Source organism: Parasteatoda tepidariorum, chromosome 1 (genome assembly GCF_982258835.1).
Source record: "Parasteatoda tepidariorum strain Cologne lab strain chromosome 1, Ptep-v5.0, whole genome shotgun sequence".
In the NCBI taxonomy this organism is placed as follows: Eukaryota; Metazoa; Arthropoda; class Arachnida; order Araneae; family Theridiidae; genus Parasteatoda; species Parasteatoda tepidariorum.
Window position 1 is genome coordinate 88,519,197 of NC_141755.1, and position 21,933 is coordinate 88,541,129.

Consider the following 21,933-nt stretch of genomic DNA (forward strand, 5'->3'; position numbering starts at 1 on the left):
GTCATTTTTCTTTAGTGCAAGTTGGCATTGAAAATAATAAATAAAAAAAACTAACTTTATAATATTTTTATACATACCTGCCAAGTCTCCGGTTTTCTAACGAAGACTCCTGCAATTTACGACTATCTCCTGTTTACCTGTATATTCTCAAATTTTTCCGTATTTGTTAAAGAAATTAAAAAGAAAACAAAAATTGTGATAAAATATCCATTAATGCCAAAAAATACTTCTTATTCCTCACCAGATGATGCTATTGCCAGTACTGCAGTATGTTGAGTGTTAATTAGTCTAGCCAAGATGGCTCAGAGGATTGAGCATTCGCCTTTCAGTGAGGTGAATCCAGGTTCGAATCCCAACGATGACTGATCGATACGAATTTTGCATCCAGCTTGTATCGAGTACAGTGATGACGTGAAATATCCTCAGTGGTAGAAGGATCACGGGTTTAAGTCCCCTAGTTGTCAGGCTAGCTGTTGGATGTTTTCGTGATCTTCCTCTCCATGTAACTCTATTTCCATCAAAAAATTCTTTGCAAAGACTAATTTCTCGTGATACTTGATCCAGGAGTTTCTTTGTCTTCTGGATTGGGTTAAAAATGACAAGCCTACTGAGTTGAACATCAGTAGTCATAAATCCAAAATTGGGTCGGTTAGTAAAATCTCCTTTATTTTATTTCTCCAATGTTGGCAGGTATGTTTATATTAGTTTGAAGAGCAATGATAAAAACTGATTCTGATACAGAAAAATCTTCTGGATAGCAGTGCACTACAGATATTATGGTAACATATGGCCATGGCATGCTAATCAGGCATTATTGTGAATGGCTATTCCACATAGATCATCACTGTTACTCCAATTTATACTGTACCTAATGTTTAATTTTTAGTACCTAATTTTTTAATTTTTTTTCCTTTTTATCTTTCTAATAACAAAAAAAAAGACATAATTTCTTGTGAATTATAAAAATTCTCTAATTTCTATAAAATCTTAAAATTGTGCAGAAATGTGAAAGGGTTTCTAATTCAAAAGATCAAATATTACAATGAATCATTTTTCTTGATAATTAATTAAATGCTAAGTTTGAAAATAAATTTATAGTTAATAAGAATAGTATAATAAACATCAAGTTAGTACAAAATAAAGAATTTAAAAGAGACCTCATTGTGCTCAATTTAATTTTTAAAAATTGTTAAACATATTTTTTACTGTACACCCGTCAAGTAATAAATAGTGTTTTAGTTTAGCTCATTTTTTATGTAGTGTTTAATGTTAGAAAATTTTAGCCTTTTTTGTTTCATTTTAGTCATAATAAAACTTCACACTTTTTTTAATGCTGCAATTTAGATGGACAACTTATTGTTGGTAAGTCTGATGCTTTCATCTTATTGGGATTTATTAAATTATTGAATAATAAATCTCAATTGAGGAGATTTTTTTTGTCATATCAATTTGTAATAATTATTTTGCAATATTCATTTTTTTTTTTTTTTGGTCTATGCTATTCAATGTTCTAAAGGCCATTAGGTATATTTTTGCCTTTCTGATTGGCAATTTATATTTGTAATGCCATGTTTCCATAGCAGTGCAATCTGATTTGTACAAACCAATTGTACATTCTTTGTTTATGTTCATTATATGTTTCAAAATGGCTCTGCTTTTCTTGTTAATGTCTAAAATATAGAATTTTTATGATTATTTTAACAGGGTTCCCACTGGTCAGGGGAACAGGGAAAACCTGGAATTGTCAGGGAATTTTATTTTAACCCAAAAAATCAGGGAATAATCAGAGAAAATTGTAGTTTTTTTTTTTTTTTTTACCAAAACCTGGAATATTCCTATATCCTGGAAAATAACCAGTCATTAAATATTCAAATGTTTGATTTGAATTTCCTTTATAGTCAGAAATATATCCAGGGTTCACACTCCACAGTCAGGACAGGAAAAACCTGGAGAATACTGGAAATTTAAAAATCACCTAAAATAACAGGAAAATGCAGGGAATTTTGTTTCTTATTTTTTTCTTTTAAAAAATGGTGACCACTCAAGGCGTAATCTATGGGATGTTTACCTGTGATATTTCAGCTATACTAAACTATTTCATTTACTATAGTATTATTTAAGTATGTTCAGCTGTTTTTCCAGCAATTAAAACTAATAAATATAGTTAGTCCAATATAGCTCACAAAAGAGCGCAGTAATTGTTGTTTGCTCTTAATATATTGTATATAATGTGTGCAGGGAAAACACAAGGAAATTTTTTTCCAAATTTGAGTGGCAATCCTGAGTATAGGCTAAATACCAAATAACAGGACTCTATTTGCACAAATTCACAAAAGCAGGACCCTGGTTGAAGGAATATGACTTAGAGCTTATTTTATATTCCTAAATTATGAATAGTTTTTTTCACAATTTTACAAAAACAGGACCTTTCGCAAAATGACAACAATAGCCCAACAATAGCTCACACAAGAGCCCAGTAATTGTTTTCTCTTAATATATTGTGCATAATATGTGCAGGGAATTTTTTTTCCAGATTTGAGTGGCTACCCTGATGTTGATTATTGAGGTATTTAAAAATATGAAAATTAATAACTGAGAAAAATTCAATCAACACTGCATGGATTTACAATACTCTCAGCATGAATTGAGCAGGTCAAAAATGGGTTATTTAAATGAACAATTCGAATTCTATGTGGAAATACATGAGTATAGTATTTTTCATTCTTTTGATTAGAGATGTTTCTGAATTATACAATATAATCCATTCAATGAATGCACATCATAATGGATAGTTAGGTATACTGTTGTTAATGGCTGAAAACTGATGATTCTGATTTCTGATTCTCATAGGAGAGAGAGAAATTGCAAATAGATATTTAATATCAATTAAAATATTCAATAATTGTTATATATTGTGAGCATAAGAAATTATTTTTAAAATTTATGAATTAACAAATTATTATTTTAAAAAAGGGATATTTTATTCTTGATACTGATTATTCATAGCTCTTAAGAACAGTTTTTTTAGAACAATTTTGGACCCAAAAAAAAAAAACAATTCTTTTAAGTTTATATTCATTGTAATTTATTTTACTTCTAAAATTGCATATGGCAGTTAGTAAATATGAAAATAAATTATCTCGGAGAGAAGATTATTACAGAATTGTTTGATAAGTACGGCAAAGTGTATTTTAACATTTATTTGTAAGTTTTTTGAGGAAATCACTTGATATTTTTAAATTGAAATTGTCTTCTCTTCTTAAATTGTAATAATACAGGAAATTTGAGTATAAAGCTTGTGAACCTTATCAACGCTGATGTAAAGTTTAAAATAACACCAGGAAAGTTTCGAAGAGAGCAGTTTTTTTTTCAATTCCAATTTTTATGTTATTTTTCTTCTCATTAATATGTCTGAAATCATTTCTTGTAAATGTTTTCAAATATTCCAAATGCCTGAATGTATATTCATGATTTTACAAGAAGCAGTACACTACTGTAAGATCTATGTTGGATTAAAATTTAAACCTATTTATTTACTTCAATATCAATAAATCAATAAAATAAATTATTATTCAAGGCTGTTACCACCAAAAATTCGGAGGATTCGGAAAACTACTGGATCAAGTTGTAATAAGTTAAGGGTGTGTAGCATTTTCAAAAAAGTCCTTAAAAGTGCTTAGTTTTGAATTACGTTTTTAAAAGCCCTTAAAGGTGCTTTTTTTTATTCGAGGTTTGTAACAATTGCTTAATTTTCTATCTTTTAAAAAGGCATGGTGTGTAGCTTTTTTAAAAAGTACTTAAACTGTTCTTATTTTCGTTTTTTAAAAGCCCTTAAAGGTGCTTTTTTATTGGGTGTTTCTTAAAAGCGCTTAATTTTCCCTTCTTGAAAATTAGATTTTTTTTCTTCTTTACCATGTCGATTTTCGTCACATACTGTGCAAAAGCATAGTTTTCACATTGTTCTAATCAACATTTTCACAATTCATTAAAACACTATGCATTTTAGCTTACCATCAGTCCTTAGCATGTGAAAGTGTCAGTCATTTTACATGTTAGACTTGACGGTCCTTGCGTACGTATACTAAGCTGAGTTTGGTTAGATTTGTGCACTCTCATGTGTAACTCTGCTGCATTTTGCAAGATTGTCTCAATTTCAACCTTCATTTTCCACTCTCTGAAATGAAACTGAAAAATCTTGATTTTTTTAAATATTTTATAAAGGCTAATGTAATCAAGAAAAAATTTCTTTATCAGAAACTAGTTATTTTATCCTGATCATGAAAAGCCTTTGAAGACTATTTCACATTTTGTTAATGTATATAATGCTGAAAAATATTCCTGCACAGATCCTAATTATGAATTTTTTTTTTTTTGGAAAGTGATTAAAAATATTTTTTGAGTGCTTAAAAAGTACTTAGAGAGTGCTAATTTTTTTGAAACAAAATCTGGCTACGCACCCTGAAGTTGTATCAAAGAATAAATTTTTACCGTCTTTAAATTAATTCAAAAAACATTTTCTTAGTTTTGTAAAAATGTAAACAGTTTTGTATTGTTTGTATGTGTTTAAAAAAAAGTGAATTCTGAAAGAATTTTTTTAATCTAGTAAAATCTTGTCGAAAAATGTTTACGAAAAATATTTTACTGTTCCGCTAATCTTAACTCTCCTGAAGCTTTTAACTTTCTTTTGTTGCATTTATAAATGCGAAACATGAATCTACAAGAAAAAAGAACAACTGATAATGTAAACTGGAAAAAGAGAGATGATTAAATGCATCAGTGGGCTTGCTCTATTTGTATTACAGCTCTATGGTAAATTCTTCATAGATGTTAATTATCTAATATTATTAATCAAAAAAAATTAAAAAAAGTTTTTTTTTATCAAAAAAAAAAACTTTGAAAATTAAAAAAATATTTATAATTGCAAAAGTGTTTTTAATGATATAAATGTCAAGGATCAGTTTTTAAAATAATTTTGGGAACAAAATTTGTCTGTAATGAAAAACAATTATATTTTTCTAGAAAGCAATTCAGGGTAATACAATTTACTTCAACATTCTTATTTTTTTTTATTTTTTATATAATATTTATAAATATTTCTTTTTTAATTATTTAAGATAATAAATAAAATATTTAAGGTTTTTTTTTTCAATATAACTTCTAGGAGAATATTCTCCCATAAGAATATTGTGGAGAGTTATACATCTCTAGACGTAATTGATAAAATTATTGCATTTTAATGTGTTTTATTTTTTGCAGTAAGTCCCCGCAAGCATTGCAGTACTATGTCTACTCCACAGTTTAACAAACCTACAAAAAGAGGTCGTAAAAGAAAAGCTTTTAATGCTGTGGAAGAATTTCTTGACAAGGGTTTTGAATCTCCCATTCAGAACCTCATCCAATCTCCTGATATTAGGCATATAACGCCCAACTCAGAGGTTAGATTTAATTTTTTAAATTTATTTTGGTATTTAAATGTCAAAAATTTATGTCATCAGGAAAAGTAAAAGATTTATAAATTATGTTTAGGCAGTTCTCATTTAATCTCTTGCTAACATGTATGTATGTTATGCAGGCTCGAAATTAACAGTGGCCTGAGACTACTAAAATTTGACCAGTATCTGCAATAGATGTAAAGAGGTTTCATGATATGGTCTGCGGTTTTGCCAAAAAAAAAAAAAAAAAAAATAGCATATCATATTTTATCCATAGCTGTAAATATTTCATCTGTATTGTAATTTTTCGTTTAAATTCACTTATTAACTTTTTTTAAAAAAATCTTATAGTAAACAGACCTGTGAAAATGTGTGTGAACTAGTAATATCTTTTAGTAACTGGTCCTTAAAACTGATATTTAAATTTTCTACCCCTGTTTTGCTCGTAAAAGAATTTATTCAGCATGCAAAAAAAGTTTTTTTTTTTTCTAATTTAAATTATTAAATAAGTACAGTAGGGAACCGATTATCCGGAACGATCGGGACCATCGCTATTCCGGATAACTGATTTTTCCGGTTTTCTGAATCACTACAAAAAGCCATTTTTTTTATTGTTAAACCCAACTAAAAAAAAAAAATTTATGGAAATAATCTTAAAAAGAAGAAAAAACGATGAAGTAATACACTAATGGTTATTTCCAAAGTGATGGTAAGGTAAACATCTTTCAAAAAAGAAAGAAAAATCCTAAAATCTTATGAGGAAAAAAAATATTTTTTAAAAAAATGGCGGGAAAATTTCTCAAATTTCGTTCCGGTTTTTTGGTTTTCCGGTTTTCTGATTTCCGGATAACGGGTTCTGTACTGTATCAAATATTTAAAAAAAATTTTAAGATTATTTTAGCGAATATAATCTAAGTTTAAATCCATGTAATTTCTATTTGACTGACATGTAGAGTAGCAAGGGCAGAATTGATTTACTTACAGTGAATAGGAAGTATGTAAAAGAGTGCAATACTTGCCACCTGTATTTGTACTGCTCTTAGTAGTTTTGGTTGTAAAACAGAGGACAAAATTGATTTCAGACCTTTCTGTAAATTTTAATCATTATACATTTTTCTGTGATATCAATTACTATTGTATTGTCAAAATTGTTTCTTACTAAATTCATGGCATTAATAAATTATAAGTTTTAAAATATGAAATTAATTTCATTCAAATAAATTCAAGATAAAATAAATGTTCAAGATATCTGCCATTTATACATTTTTTATAACCTGTGCAGCAGAGTTTGCCAAGGTGGGCCAGCTCAGAAAAACTTTCAGTTTGGGCCCACTTGAAAATACCCATCTTTATCCCCAAGTGGTTTTTCTCTCCATATTTTATCATTTCTGATTTTCTTTTCAATTATCTAACTAAATTGTTCTTTGCACTTATCAACTCATTGTTTTATAAATTTAACTTTGTAACTTCTGCTACAAAATTATTTGAAGTAAAACATATTTCTGTTATCTGTTTTTTTGCAAAAAGAATTTAAAATGTATTAAGTATGTAAAGGAATAATGTACATAATTAAAAAAGAACATTGCTAAATTGTAATATAATACTTATCTAGAAAACAAATTATTTGTAATACATAAACACTGCACTAATTACATAATTAATTTAGGGTTTGTTAAAATCTATCAACAGGTCCACTATTTAAAAATGAATATATTTTTAGACAAATAATGCAGATATGAATTTTCGGGTAAAAAAAGTATTTTAAAAAGTATTTTGAGCATTTTAAAAAGATAAGATCAAAATATCCCCATTTTATTTTACGATTTTCAGTATAGACTGTACTTGTTGCCATTTACTATTCCTTTTTACAAAAAAATGTCTTTTTAAAGTTACTACTTTATTGAACTCATATTTTTCAAGTTCAGACTGTAAAATCGTTTAAGAACTGAAAAGCAGAAATATTTTCTGTTATTAAATATTTCAATAAAAGGAAATATAGAGAGACTTTCTGATATTTTAACTTTTTAGTTTGACTGCGACTAAACTCTCTGGCTCTAATATCTTTCTGCAAGATACTTATAATAATAACAAGCATATATGTTACTAATTTAAAATAACAAATATGCTGTGTTTACAAAAAACAAAATTTAAAAAAAAAACAATATATTATTTTAATTGAACATAAATTTTTTATTCTAAAATATGGGTGATATTCTCTCATTTTGTTGGGGGGTGGATATGCACAAATTATTTGTGCATTTTTCTAAACCATTAAATTTTGTAAATAATCAACACAACTAAAAAAAAAATAATAAAAAATCGTGAAATCTGCAGTAGTAACTGCCCAAAAAACAAAGATTGGCGACGAAATCACGGGAATTGGACTCCTCAAATGAGGGTTTTGTTTTGAGATTAGATTGTTGTAATAAATAATATTGTATAAAAAATATCGGATTTAAAAACTATGGTGAAATTAATTTGCAATAACTGCCGAAATTTCTATAGAATTATTGCTTTAAAAAGTAAATACTCAAATACACAATTTGAATTTTCAATATTGTTTGGAATATATTGGGATATTTAAAAACCATGTAAAAATCTATATCAATAACTGCCGGAAAACAATCGGAACATTACACCGATTGATTGCAAAAATTGAACGCATCAAAAAGTGATTATCTAAATGCATGATTCAAATATTTCGTGTAAATTTCTACCAAAAAGCAAAGTCAAGTTTTTTACTTTTCAAAAGAAAGATCTTTCTGCAAGAACTCTAACTTTCTGCAATATAAATCTGTGTTTGATATGAATTAAGAATGTGTTTGTTATTTAGAGTTAATCAATAATATAATGGTTAAAGTGAATAAGGAGTATGAATCAGGATTACTTAAGTGATATGAATCAGGTTCTCTAAATTATTTCTATATACATCTACATTTAATATTTGAGATTTTACACCAGGAAATTACATGTTATTTTAAGCAATTTTAAAAACTGTATTAATTATTTTTACATAATTGTTTCTTTTCATAAAGGCTCGCCTGTTAGAAGCTGTGAGGTGCAAGGACAAGACAATAGCCTCTTTAACATATGATTTAGATATGGAGAAATTTACTGGAGATGATCTCAAGAAACAAAATGAAGATTTGTCATCTCAACTATCAAAATTAAGTAAGGAAAAAATTTTAAATAAAATTTGTAAGGAAAACTATTATCTATTGCTAAGTTTTTCTTTTATAAATTAGTGAAATCTTTTGTATCAGGTCTGGCCAACTGAAAAGACATAGTGAGCCTCTTGAAGAGCAGGGGTGAAAGTTTTCCGTATTTTGACGGATTTCCGTCTTTTGACGGATTTCCGTCTTTTGACGGATTTCCGTACTAATCTTCTTTTCAGGGATGAAAGACTTCCGCAAAAAAGCGGAAATCCGCTTTTTCTCCCAATTTTTAAAATTTCCGACCATGTTCAAAAAACTAAAATTTTTGGGGAGTCCAATTAGAGAACCCAAGCCTCCCGAACGATAGTCGGAGCGTTTCGTTTCCGACCGCCGATATTTGATTTCTTTTGTTTGGCTGATTTTCGGAATTTTAAATATTAGGAACTGCGAGGGAATATGCTAAAATCGAGATTTTTAATCAGACGATTTTAAAATCAATAATTGATTTTCGTATTTATTTAATAGTTACGTGTTGCGATTTAAAAGCCGTACTAGGAATTCCTATTCACTCAATTTAATAATCCAACATCGCGATTCGTATTCACGCATTTTTAAATCCAATATTGCGATTCGTTATCACGCAGTTGTAATATCAGATATCGTTTTTTTTATTTGTACGCTATTTAAAAATTACTCACTGCGATTCGTATTCACGTGATCTTAAAACTATGCATCATGATTCTTAATTAACCAATTTATTTACGCGCAATATGTATTTTCGTGTTTTTTAAATCCAACCGCACGGTTCATATTCATGCGATTTTAAAATCCAACCGCACAGTTCATTTTCACGCGATTTTAAAATCCAAAATCGCGAGTCATATTCACGCAATTTTAAAATCCAACCGCACGATTCATATTCATGCGATTTTAAAATTCAACCGTAGGATTCATATTCACGCGATTTTAAAATCCAAAATTGCGATTCATATTCACGAGATTTTAAAATCCAAAATCGCGAGTCATGTTCACGCAATTTTAAAATCCAACCGCACGATTCATATTCATGCGATTTTAAAATTCAACCGCATGATTCATATTCACGCGATTTTAAAATCCAGCCGCACGATTTCATAACCCGAAATCGCGATTCATATTCACTCGATTTTAAAATTCAATATCGCGATTCATGTTCACGCGATTTTAAATCCAATATCGCGATTTTTGACAGAAGTAGAAGTAAGTTTTCTCTTGAATTAGTTACTGTAAAGATGTGGTATCAGGGTTCCCACGGTCCTTGAGAGTCCTTGAAAGTCCTTGAATTTTTTTTGTGCTAAATTTAGGTCCTTGAAAGTGCTTGAAAAACGTCATAGGTCTTTGAAAAACTTGATAGGTCCTTGAATTTGTCCAATGGCGGCCCTTTTTATCAAACGCCCGCGGATCTTTCTCGCTCTCATGTGGTTTTTAACGCCACCGTTTCTAACCGGGCCTAGTGTCTTGGTGTCTGCCAAGCGCGCGGAGCACAGCAGACAATCAATACGTTCGGGGCGAGACTCCACTTCATCTTCTGTCGCATATGCTTAGATCTTCTTTTTTCTTATCGAAACTGGAATACTCTCGAATTTCGTAACAATATGTACCTTGTAGTTTTCAATAAAATTGCCGTTTTACCATCCGCACTTATCCTCACGTTTGCATCATTTCAAAACTTTATTGTAAAGCGTATTCGCAAAGGCACGGCTTCGTATTTGTGTTATGTAGTTTAGACTAGTTATGCCTGGGAAGTGCTATTTTAATCCCCAATGGATGGATAATCAAGCTTATAAAGAATGGATTTCATCGATGCCCGAAAAGAAGTTCAGAGCCAAGTGCCGATTATGCATGAAGGAGATCGATATCGCGAAAATGGAAGAATCTGCTCTGAAATCACACATGAAAGAAAGGTAAAACAAAAAAGCAGTCTCATGCCCTGAGTTCTCTTTTTCCAAAGACATCAACATCTAATTCATCTGGTGTAAATACTCCTTCAACATCGTGTGCCCCATGTGAAACAGAAACTTTAGTGGCCGAGGTAACATTGTCTTATCTGATCAAAAGGAATGTGCTTGATGCTGAAATTCTCTGGAGTCTGAAGTGCATCACTAGTAATTATTCATGTAACTCCTGTGAAGGGATTAGTAAATTGTTCTCCAAAATGTTTGCTGATAGCTGTATAGCGAGACAATTTTTTTATAGTGCCACAAAGTGAGCCTATTTGGGCTCCTTTGGATTGGCACTATACTTCAAAGGGATTCTTATAAATGAGCTGAAGAATGTTGATTGCTACACTGTACTCTTTGATGAGACGTTAAATCAGTCTCTACAATCTAAGCAGATGGACATTATGGTAAGGAATTGATAATAAAGTTTGCACTAAGTATCTTACCTCCCAATTTATGGGTCATGGAACTGCAGAAAATATTTTGTCCTCTTTTTACAAATGCATGGATGATGGTTAAAAGCTCTCTAAAATACTTCAATTATCCATGGATGGACCCTATGTCAATTGGAAATTCTATTAGAAGCTTCAGTGTGACTTAAAAGAGAAATATTCCCACCAGGTCATATTCATTGGCAGTTGTGGATTACACATAACGAATAATGCTTTTAAACATGGTGAAAATGGGATATGTTCCTTCTAATTTTTATTTTCAGAAAGAATTGTTGCTGCATAACATTTAGAGAAGGTTGTGTAAATTATGGATGAATAATTTCAGAAACGATGTTTAATCAGTGTTTTCATCATAGAAAAAAAATGGGTGACCATTTCTCACCCTTTCTCAAAAACAGGGTGAGATTTCAGAAACTTAAGTGAGATTTTTAAAAACTGAAAAAATACAAATAGACTTGGAAAAAAAATCATTTCTTTTATTATAATACATTTTTAACGTCTTCTATTTTTTAAAGCATTGAATATTTTTGCTGCATCATCATAGAGGATTTTGCCTTTACTAGGTATTTGTCCATCTTACATTAGTGCATAAAAAAATTTGAACGTCTTATATGAAAAACCATACCTACAGTAAACACGTGGTTGCAGAGAAATGTGTTCTGAAAGGGGTTCCCTGGTTCAGAGGGGTTGTGTTCTGTTGTTCGAAAAGGTTCTGAACAATACCTACTGGTAAATAGGGAAGCTAGATAACGGGGCAAGTGTTGCAAATAATGAAGATCCAGGAAGAAAAGTGAAACTGATTTTATTCTAAATGACGTAATTCGAAGCTTTTTCCAAAATGCGAGAATTTCGCGAATTTTGAAATTGATTTATAGAGTGCGCGAATTTCTCGCGGTAATCATTTTTTAATGCGAGAAAAGAAAAAAATATGCGAGATTCTCGCGTTCTCGCGCTGTAGTGAAAACACTGTTAATAGAGGAGAGGAGGGGGTTATGGAATAGTCATGGAATATGGAATACCTAAGATTTAGCTCTGTCTTTCATGCCGCCTTCACATGGAAATACACAGGATTAAAGGATTTCACCATTAACACCACATTACCATTAGTTATAGATTGTGCTGAAAATGATTTTGTGAATTAATATGTAAAACCAGTAGGGTTGTTTTTAAAAAAATATAAATTTTAGTCCATAATACATATACTCTCTTCTCTCTATATAGGCAAAGCATTTAGGTATTATATTTGAAATTAATTATTGCCACAACAAGCATTGTTGCTTCTAGTAAAATAGAAGAGAATAATTTTTAAAATTGGTCTTAGATTAAGGTCCTTGAAAATTTTGTTGAGGTCCTTGAAAAGTCCTGGAAAGTCCTTGAATTTCAATCTCATCATAGAGTGGGAACCCTGGGTATATTTTTCATTAGTAAGTAATTTAATAGTCGTGCCTTCCTATAATTGCTTAATTTTTTTTAATATAGTAGTGGTCACAATTTTAAAATTATATTTAAGAAAAATTTAAAGTTAGCTGTCTAAATGCTTCTGCCACTTTAAATATTAAATAAAAATCTTCCAGCATAGTTAAAAGTTGCTTTCATAAATCTCAGTATCATATAGAGCACTACCCCCGCCCCCCTCTCCTCCCAGCGTAAAAGCTCAGCTTTTTTTTATTTTTGTCCACTTTCATGCCTGTCTTTTATAACTATTTTCGAAAGAGTTAAATCATTACTCTTTATTAATCACTTTATTTTTTATGTACTTTTATTTTAAGAATTGGTAAATTTTAATTAAATATAAAAATGTTTTTAGTTTGTTTATAAATCTTTTTAGTCAGTAATTAAAATTTCATAACTTTTCTTTTTAAAATTGATAAGTATTGTGGAGAATTAAAAGAAATTAAAGAATATATAAGACGCGCGCATGCGCAAAGAATTACGTAATGCTTCCACCCACGTCATCAGAAGATATGTACGAGCTAATTAATACGGTCGCTTTAATGCGGCGCTCTGTCTTTTACTATTGTTGTTGTTTATGTTAATAAAATGTTGTTAATTACGATCTGCCTAATTAATTAAGAACCTCGATGGACATCCTTTAGACAATAATAAGTAAGTTAAGCAATATAGTGGCATCCCTGTCTGGACGTGCATCGAATTGATGCAAAGCGGATCGTAAAAAAGAAAGCATCAACTACGCAGTAAAGAAACTATAATTACGTAAGCATGGATGCTTCAAAACAATTACGAGCGGCTTCACGGACAAGTTTTACGAAAGCCTTAAATAAGTTAGAAGGATTAATACGAACTGAGACACCGGATATCATCGAAATAGAAATAAGTTTGGATACTTTAATGGAAAAATGTAAGCAGCTACGAGATACTCAAAACTTACACCTACGAAATATGCAAGCCGCAAAATGCACGGAGCAGGAGTACAACAATGAATATGAAGCTTCCGAGGAATACTACGACAAATTTTCTGCCACGAAAGTGAAAGCCGGAAAGCTAATATCGGCGACTACCAAAACCGAAACTACGACGCCGATTCGTGATGATACATCTACACCAAATAAGTCTCCATCTACGGCGTATAAGTTACCTGACATCGAACTACCGAAATTTACGGGTGATCCAAGGCAGTGGCTTAATTTCTGGACTTTATTCAGCAAAATACACGATGATGAAAGAATTCAGGAGCGGGAAAAGTTCCAGTATTTAATACAAAGCACTGTTGCGGGATCCAAAGCAAGATTAATCATCGAGAGTTTTCCAGCAACAAAAGAAAATTATACGAAAGCTGTTGAACACTTAAAAACACGATTTGGAAATGAAAGTGTTCTCACGCAAGTCTACATACGGGACTTATTAAAACTTGTGTTAAGTGATAAATCTAAAGTTGATTTAGCTACATTATATGATAAACTACAAACACAACTAAGAGCTCTTGAATCACTGGGATTAACGAAAGATAAATATGCAGATTTCTTATTTCCTTTGGTAGAATCGGCTATTCCCACGGATTTATTACAGGTATTTGAAAGACAAAAGAATTGTGCGACCGATACGTCAGGTAAGACTGATTTAGATTTGTTAATAGAATTTTTACGAAATGAAGTTGAATCTGAATATAGATTAAAATTAAGTAAGGAATCATTTTCTTCAGATAAAAATGTTAATAGTAAAAAGTGTATTAATAAGTATGAAACAAAATATATTGCTTCTTCATGTGAGTTGTTTAACTCTAATAAGAATGAAAATGAATGTATAAATAAGTTTAAGAAATTTGATACGAATATTTGTATATTTTGTGATAAAGCACATACATCTGAGAGTTGCAGAGAATTAGCATCTATGATCTTGGAAACCAAAAAAGAAATAATTAAGAAAAAGAACGTTTGTTTCGTCTGTTTAAAAAAGGGTCATAGAGCTAATACTTGCAAAGCAAAGTATGTTAGATGTTTAATTTGTAATAATAGACATTTTTCTATTTTTTGTCCTGATAATCCGAAAAATAAGATCGATAATGTTTCGAATGAAGAAAACCATGAAAACAACATAAGTACGTTAAATAATCAAATTCAACTCTCAGACGTATTGCTTCAAACTTTAATTGTAAGAGTGCATAATGGTAAAAAGGAAATGTTAATTCGTGGAATTATAGATACTGGTAGTATGAGAAGTTATATTTCTGAAGATGTTGCACAATGTATGAGTTATATGCCTATAAAACAAGTAGAAATTAAGCAATCACTTTTTGGTGGGGTCGAAACTGGAGAAAGTATGCACAATGTATATAATGTAGAATTAAGTAGCATTGATAGGAGTTATAGATGCAGATTTGAAGCTTTAAGTCAAAAACAAATCTGTTCTGATATTAAACAGATCCCATATGGCCCCTGGGTTAAAGAGTTACGAAAACTAAATATTAAAATAAGTGATTTGGACAAAGAATTTTGTAATTTTGATAAAGGAATTAAGTTGTTGATAGGGGCAGATATTGCCGGAAAATTAATTACGGGTAGAATAAAAAACTTAAGTGCAGGACCCTGTGCGATTCATACTAGGCTAGGGTATACTTTAATTGGGAAGTTAAATGTTGGCAATATGCCAAAGGGGGAGAGCGAGGCTTCTTGTTACATTTCTTCACTTCTCGTGAAGGATAGAAACATTTCTGATTTATGGAAATTAGACGCATTGGGAATTACGGATCCGGAGATAGACAAAACAAAAACTCAGTTGAAGGAAGAAACATTAAATCATTTCGAGAATACCATTCAAGTCAATTTGGAGGGGAGGTATGAAATATCTTTACCATGGGTTTTAGACAGCTCGCTTTTGCCTGATAATAAAAATATTGCACTTAAGTCGATTTTGAATATGAAAAAGAAATTAATTAATTCGGGTAATTTTGAAGCTTATTCTAACGTATTTAAGGATTGGTCATCTTTAGGGATTATTGAAGTGGCCAACGATGTAAAGGTAGATAATGTTCATTATTTGCCTCATAGAGCCGTGGTTAAGGAAAATTCTAATACGAAAATAAGGCCGGTTTTTAATGCGTCAGCCAAGTCGGCCGGAAAACTATCTTTAAATGAATGTTTGGCTACTGAACCAAACTTAATAGAAATGATCCCGTCTATTCTTATTCGATTTCGTAAGAATTTTGTGGGTATATCTGCGGACATTGAGAAAGCATTTTTACAGATATCAATACGGGAAAAAGTCTTATATAGTACTTTACACGTGTGTTGTGTACCGGGCTATACATTTAGAGTTAGTAACTCTATTAACTACGGAAGCCTTTTTTCAGTCCTTAAGACGTTTTATTGCGCGCAGAGGAAGACCGTCGGTAATATATTCCGATAACGGAACAAATTTTGTTGGTGCGCAAAAGATTCTTCATTCGATAGAATGGGACAAGCTAGCTTCAAAAGCTGCAGAGCATGAGATACGGTGGAGGTTTAACCCTCCTTCCGCCGCCTGGTGGGGTGGTTGGTGGGAGCGGTTAATACAAATGGTGAAACGAATTTTACGTAAGATATTAGGACGCTCTTCCTTAAATTATGAGGAATTGGTCACAATTTTGTGTGATTGTGAAAGAATAATTAATACGAGACCCCTCACCTACGTATCGGAAGACGTGGACACCGTTTCCCCTTTGACTCCAGAAATGTTTCTGCACGAAATACCTTCTTCAGGTGTTACAGACATCGATAAGGCAGATAAGGAAGGTTTAAGTAAGAGAGCTAAACATCTCCAAAGAGTAAGAGAGTCTTTAAGAAATAGGTTTAGGACTGAATATTTAGGTCAGTTACGTCAACAAACTATAAGAGATTTCAAGGATAATCCTTTAGTGGTCGGTGAAATTGTTTTAGTTGAAGATGCTAATAAAAAACGGGCTTTTTGGAATTTAGCTAGAGTATTGAAATTAATTCCAGGTCGTGATGGCAAAACAAGGCTTGCTCTCGTAAAGACAGAGAATTCTGAGTTTATGAGACCTGTCCAGAGACTTTATAGATTAGAAGTCAAAAGTTAAATGTTTTGTGAATTTTTATATGTATATGTTTTCTGTTAAAGTTACATGTATGTCATATTTGTATGTCATATTTGTGTGTCATTTTATAAGTTTAAGTACATTTCATTTATAAGTGTTTAGTAAGATTTGATTTTTGAGTGTGATTAAGGTTAATTAAACTCAAAAGGTGGGAGTGTATGTGGAGAATTAAAAGAAATTAAAGAATATATAAGACGCGCGCATGCGCAAAGAATTACGTAATGCTTCCACCCACGTCATCAGAAGATATGTACGAGCTAATTAATACGGTCGCTTTAATGCGGCGCTCTGTCTTTTACTATTGTTGTTGTTTATGTTAATAAAATGTTGTTAATTACGATCTGCCTAATTAATTAAGAACCTCGATGGACATCCTTTAGACAATAATAAGTAAGTTAAGCAACAAGTATACTGTAAAGATAATTCTGTACATGCAATATGTTTTCAATCAATATATTTTAATTTTAATAAGCACTGTAGACTTAACATTTATTAAATATCAGCATTTTGTTGAATATTATTTTTACTATTGAACTATGTTTAGCTTGAAAATTGTTTTTGTTATTTATTAACAAGTATTAACTTAGCTAAGTATTATTCTTTTCCTTAAAATGATAGCTAGCACTTTATTTTATTAGAAAATTAAATGTTTGAAAAAATTTAAAAGCTGAAGTAATTTTGCTTGAAATAAATAATTACTTTGCATTTTTTGTTTATACTCCTGAACAATAGTAGGTTTACTAAAATAAATACGGAATTTTTATAAGCCGTATTTACATTTTGTGTATTTTATTTTTTATTGAAAAGTTTGTTCACAATTTTTATGAAAAGAATTCAGATATAATTTTTTGTTTACTTAAAATTATTGGACGGGACACGCTCACTTCTGATTTTGAAATTTTCAGTCTTGACAATTTTTGAAACTTTCACCCCTGTTGAAGAGCACATTTTATCCTTTTGGCAGTCATCTATATACATTTTAATTTAAAAAATGCCGGATATTTACTTTATGTATGTTGAAATTTTTGTGATACCGGCGGAATATGAAATTCCGCCATTCTATAGAATGCCTAGGCATTGTATATGCCGGACATTTATAGGCAAAGCATTATATGGAAGAATTATGACAAACCTTAACTATACATCGTATATAATATATGGGCATCTTACAGAATGACTAATGCTATTTAGGCAAAGTATGAAAAAGGTTTTGATAAAGCTATTATATAAATGACATGCAATCCTCAAAAATACAAAGATTATTCTGAAAAAATAAAGAGAAATGGAAGTTGTGCGAATCGAAATTTTTGCCTTTCTTATTAAGTAAAACGGAATTTATATATATATATATATATATATATATATATATATATATATATATATAAAAGGAAAAAAAATTAAATTGAACCTACTTGGGCAATATGGTAGGCTTAAATGACTTTTTCAATTTTAATTTCAATGCATTTAAAATGAGCTGGAGATGTATTTCCTACTTTTCTGGTATTTTTTTTTTTATTTGGCTTTCTATAATATGTTTAGAAAATGTATGAAACATGAATGGTTTCATACATTGCTGGCTAGTTTTCGGCATTATATACAGTGCCTAGGCCAGGGATGGCGAACCAATGGCACGTGGCAATATTTTGGGCACGCCACCGATCACAAAGTTCATTATGAAGCATATTAACAATTAAATTAAAATTCACAAAGAACAAAAAAAATAGGCAATTATTGACAAAAAATTAACAATTAATGTCAAAAAACAATTAATAACCATAAAAAACAAGCTAACAATAAATGACTAGCGCCGACCAGGTGGCCGAGTGGTTAGCATGCCTGACAGTGGAGTCGATAGTTGCATGTTAGAATCCCGCTCAGGCCATGGATGTTCCTTCTCCTACGTGTGGGCGACGTGGCGAGGGTGATGTGGGCGACACTGCTCCAGTTAATCAATACTTGCTGAAAGTTTTTCAATTGAGATTTTGAGTTTGCGGAAAGATTCTCATTCTATTTAATTCTGTTCAATGTTATTTGCTTGTTTGTGTCTTTAGTTGTAGATACTTTTTAAATAATGGTTGCACTATATTGAGTAATCTGTTTTTTTAGGTTTTTTTGTTGTGTTATTTTCATAAAATCAATTAGTTTCTATTTTTTATTTTAGAAAAAGAGAACAAGCTATTAAAAGAAGAACTCAGTGAAATTCAAGCAAATTTAGAAAATAGTGAACTTGCATTCGAGAAATCTCAGAAAGATTGGAAGAATGAAGTTAAAAAGTAATTAGTACACTTTAATAATTGCTGACAAGTTTCTGCAATAAGCACAATTTTGTATTTTTCTGTGTGAATTCTAATTTATGTGATAAAAAAATGGCTGTACTGCATAAAACGTTTTGTAATATCTTTGTAATTTTGCATTTTTCTACGAAAAGGGTTATAGACAGGAAAGAACATACCTTTGTGTTATAGCTATTAATCGGCAACATGCATTTTCATTAAAAGTGTAGAAATGCAATAAGAAAACAGCATAATTAATCCTGATACTTAATTAAGAAACTTGTCTTGATATATTAGTAAATGTTTCAATACTTTAAAATTGTTATACGCTCATAATTTTTTTGTCTCTCGATTGTTAATTCATTATTATTAATTGGCTGATAACACAATACTCTAATAATTCAGGGTTTTCATAACATATTAACATTTATTATACTGTCTTTTAACTCTAACACATAGTGCACATGTCTTTAAGATTTTTTCTTTATTTTCCCAGTCTTTGCATAATTTAAGCAAACTCCAAAAAAAATTTAAAATTGGATATTTTTGCTCAGTTTATTGTTTAATTATAAATTTAGATAAGTAAACCTACTAAGTCATTAAGTAAACCTGAAAGTGAAAGTAAAATTAAAATTTTTTTTAATAGTTTTTAACGTTTAATCTTTTTTTTATTTTATTTATAAAAAGTGTCATTGAATTTGTGTATTTGTTTTTAGATTTTTCTATGTTTTAATTCATAAATATTTATTTTTTTGAAATTTTTTAAACTATCTATTATTTAAGAATATAGTTATCAGTATAAATATGAATTTAAAATATATTCAAAATTATACATTAAAAAATATGAAAAACCAGTAAAAATAATTTTTATTGAAGTACATTTATTTAGAATGGCACAGCAATTCATTTAAACTTATAACTGGTGCAGTACATTCAGGGTATTCGCGCACCTGGAAAATCGTGGAAATTCATTGATTTCAACCTTGATCAAAAATTGTTGTAGAAAGTCACAATTTTCAGTGATAAATGCTAAAAAATTATGGAAACTCCCAGTATGTCATAGATTTGGGGGGTATTGGGTCCCTTAATCCTGTCGGGCAATTTGAAAAGCCCACATCGCAATTAGTGCTTATTTTTGATTTATGTTTTTTAAAAGCCCTAAAAGGTACTTTTTTTATTATTCAGTGTTAGTAAAAAGTGCTTAGTTATCTTTTAAAAGGAGATGTTTTCTTTGTTGTATTAATTGTCATTCTAAATTACAAAAAAATGCATGATTTTCACAATTTTCTCTGCAATATTTATCAGAAACTAGTTACTTTATCATGATTATGTAAAGTTTTTGAAAATGTTTTAGAATTTTATTAATTTTATGTTTATAAATTAAGAACTTTTTTAAACAATAAAAAAAGATAATTTATTATTGCACAGATCTTATGGAATGTGATTAAAAAAATTTTTTTATTGCTTAAAAAGTACTTTAAAGGTGATTATTTTTTGTTGAAAAATCTGACTAAGCACCTTGGTCCTTGATATTTGATTTAAAAATCATCCAACGTGATCACCATTCGTGTGATTGAAAAATCCTTCATCACGATCCCCATTTGTGTGATTTAAAAATATCACATATCAGGAAGAAAGTTACGCTTATTATGATCTTTTGACTATATTGAGTAATACAGTATTAACCTGCTTTAAATCATGGAAAGTGTTTGGTGAAAATGATGGAAAGTCATGGATTTAAAAACTCTAGATATGGCAGATACCCAGTATATATATTTATTTTATTATTATCCTTAATTTATATATAATATCCATAAAATGTATTATGTGGAAGTTTGAATTTTGTGAATTTTTTTTCTGCTTTCCAGATATTTAGTCTTTTATTATGTGAATATTTTAATAATTTAAAAATGTTTCTCTTAGCTACAAAAGACAAATTAAAGATTTAAAAGAGGCAGAGAAGTTTTGGAAAGAGAGTAATCAAGTGGTAAATATTTGTTATCTAATATTTGCACATTGAAATACTTTAATGCGTATTCTAACAGAAAAATGAATTGTTTCAGGAAGACACTCCGAAAATTCAGAAAATAGAGTGCACTTGTAGTGAGGAGATTGGCTCGCTGAAGTGTGCTTTGCAAGCAAAAGACGACAAAATCCAGGAATTTCAAAAACAGATCGAAATTCTGAATGTTCAACTAGACAAACTAAGTCAAGAAAATAAAGATCTCAATAGTAAAGTGTTTTCATTTTATCTTTAATAAAATTTTATTTTTTAATTTTGCAAAAATTTAGAATAAGACTGTTGGCATAATTTTCTATCATCAAGTCTTATGCAATAGTATTGTATGTAAGCTTTGTTTTGTTGTAATTATTTCTGCAGAATTTAAAATTATTAACTAACAGGTAAGATTTGTACCAGTAACCATCTTTTATGAACAAATTATTCTTCTACAATTTCAGGGGTCTGTCCAGGCCAAATTTACTACCATTTAGCGGTACCTTCACAAATTCAACTTTAGGAAAGACGGTAGTTAATTAACCTAAAAATTTTTTTTGTATCCGTAAGAAACGATAAATCCATATTTTTGTGTTGATTTTTTAATATAATTTTTAATTTTCACAAATTATGTCTTAATTTTCACAAAATAGGTACTTCTCAGAAAAACCTAGACAGACCCCTGATTTAATAACATGGTGCATAGCGTTTTTAAAAAGTTCTTAAAGGTGCTTTTTTTTTATTGAGTGTTTTTAAGAAGTACTTAATTTTCCCTTTTCAAAAATGGGATTTTTTTTCTTCATTACAATGTCGATTTTTGGCACGTATTATGCAAAAGCATGGTTTTCACATTGTTCTCTTCAACGATTTTGCTATTCATTCAAACAATGTGTTTCGTCATACCGTCGGTCTATAGCGTATGAAAGCGGCAATCGTTTTACATGTTTAATGAAATACTTGTGGGTCTACATGTGCATATACTGAGCTGGGTTCAGTGAGATTCTTGCACTCTTACCTGAATCTACAATTTGTTTGAATTTGCTCATAACCTAATTCTAAAATGCAAATTGTGAAATGTGTACAGGGTATCTGCGC

General features: G+C 30.1%; 1 protein-coding gene across 2 annotated transcripts in view; it reads left to right on the forward strand.

Annotated features, from left to right (window-relative positions):
* The window catches only part of LOC107437344 (uncharacterized), a 75,354-nt gene that overhangs the window by 13,334 nt on the left and 40,087 nt on the right, over window positions 1-21,933 (forward strand). Inside the window, exons 5-10 of one of the 2 annotated variants that reach the window (XM_087168512.1) lie at window positions 1,345-1,362; window positions 5,257-5,435; window positions 8,468-8,603; window positions 18,731-18,842; window positions 20,766-20,829; window positions 20,906-21,074. In XM_087168512.1, coding sequence (XP_087024638.1) covers window positions 1,345-1,362; window positions 5,257-5,435; window positions 8,468-8,603; window positions 18,731-18,842; window positions 20,766-20,829; window positions 20,906-21,074 — 678 coding nt within the window. The remainder of the gene's footprint in view (window positions 1-1,344; window positions 1,363-5,256; window positions 5,436-8,467; window positions 8,604-18,730; window positions 18,843-20,765; window positions 20,830-20,905; window positions 21,075-21,933) is intronic. The other variant, XM_087168517.1, reaches the window with a different exon arrangement.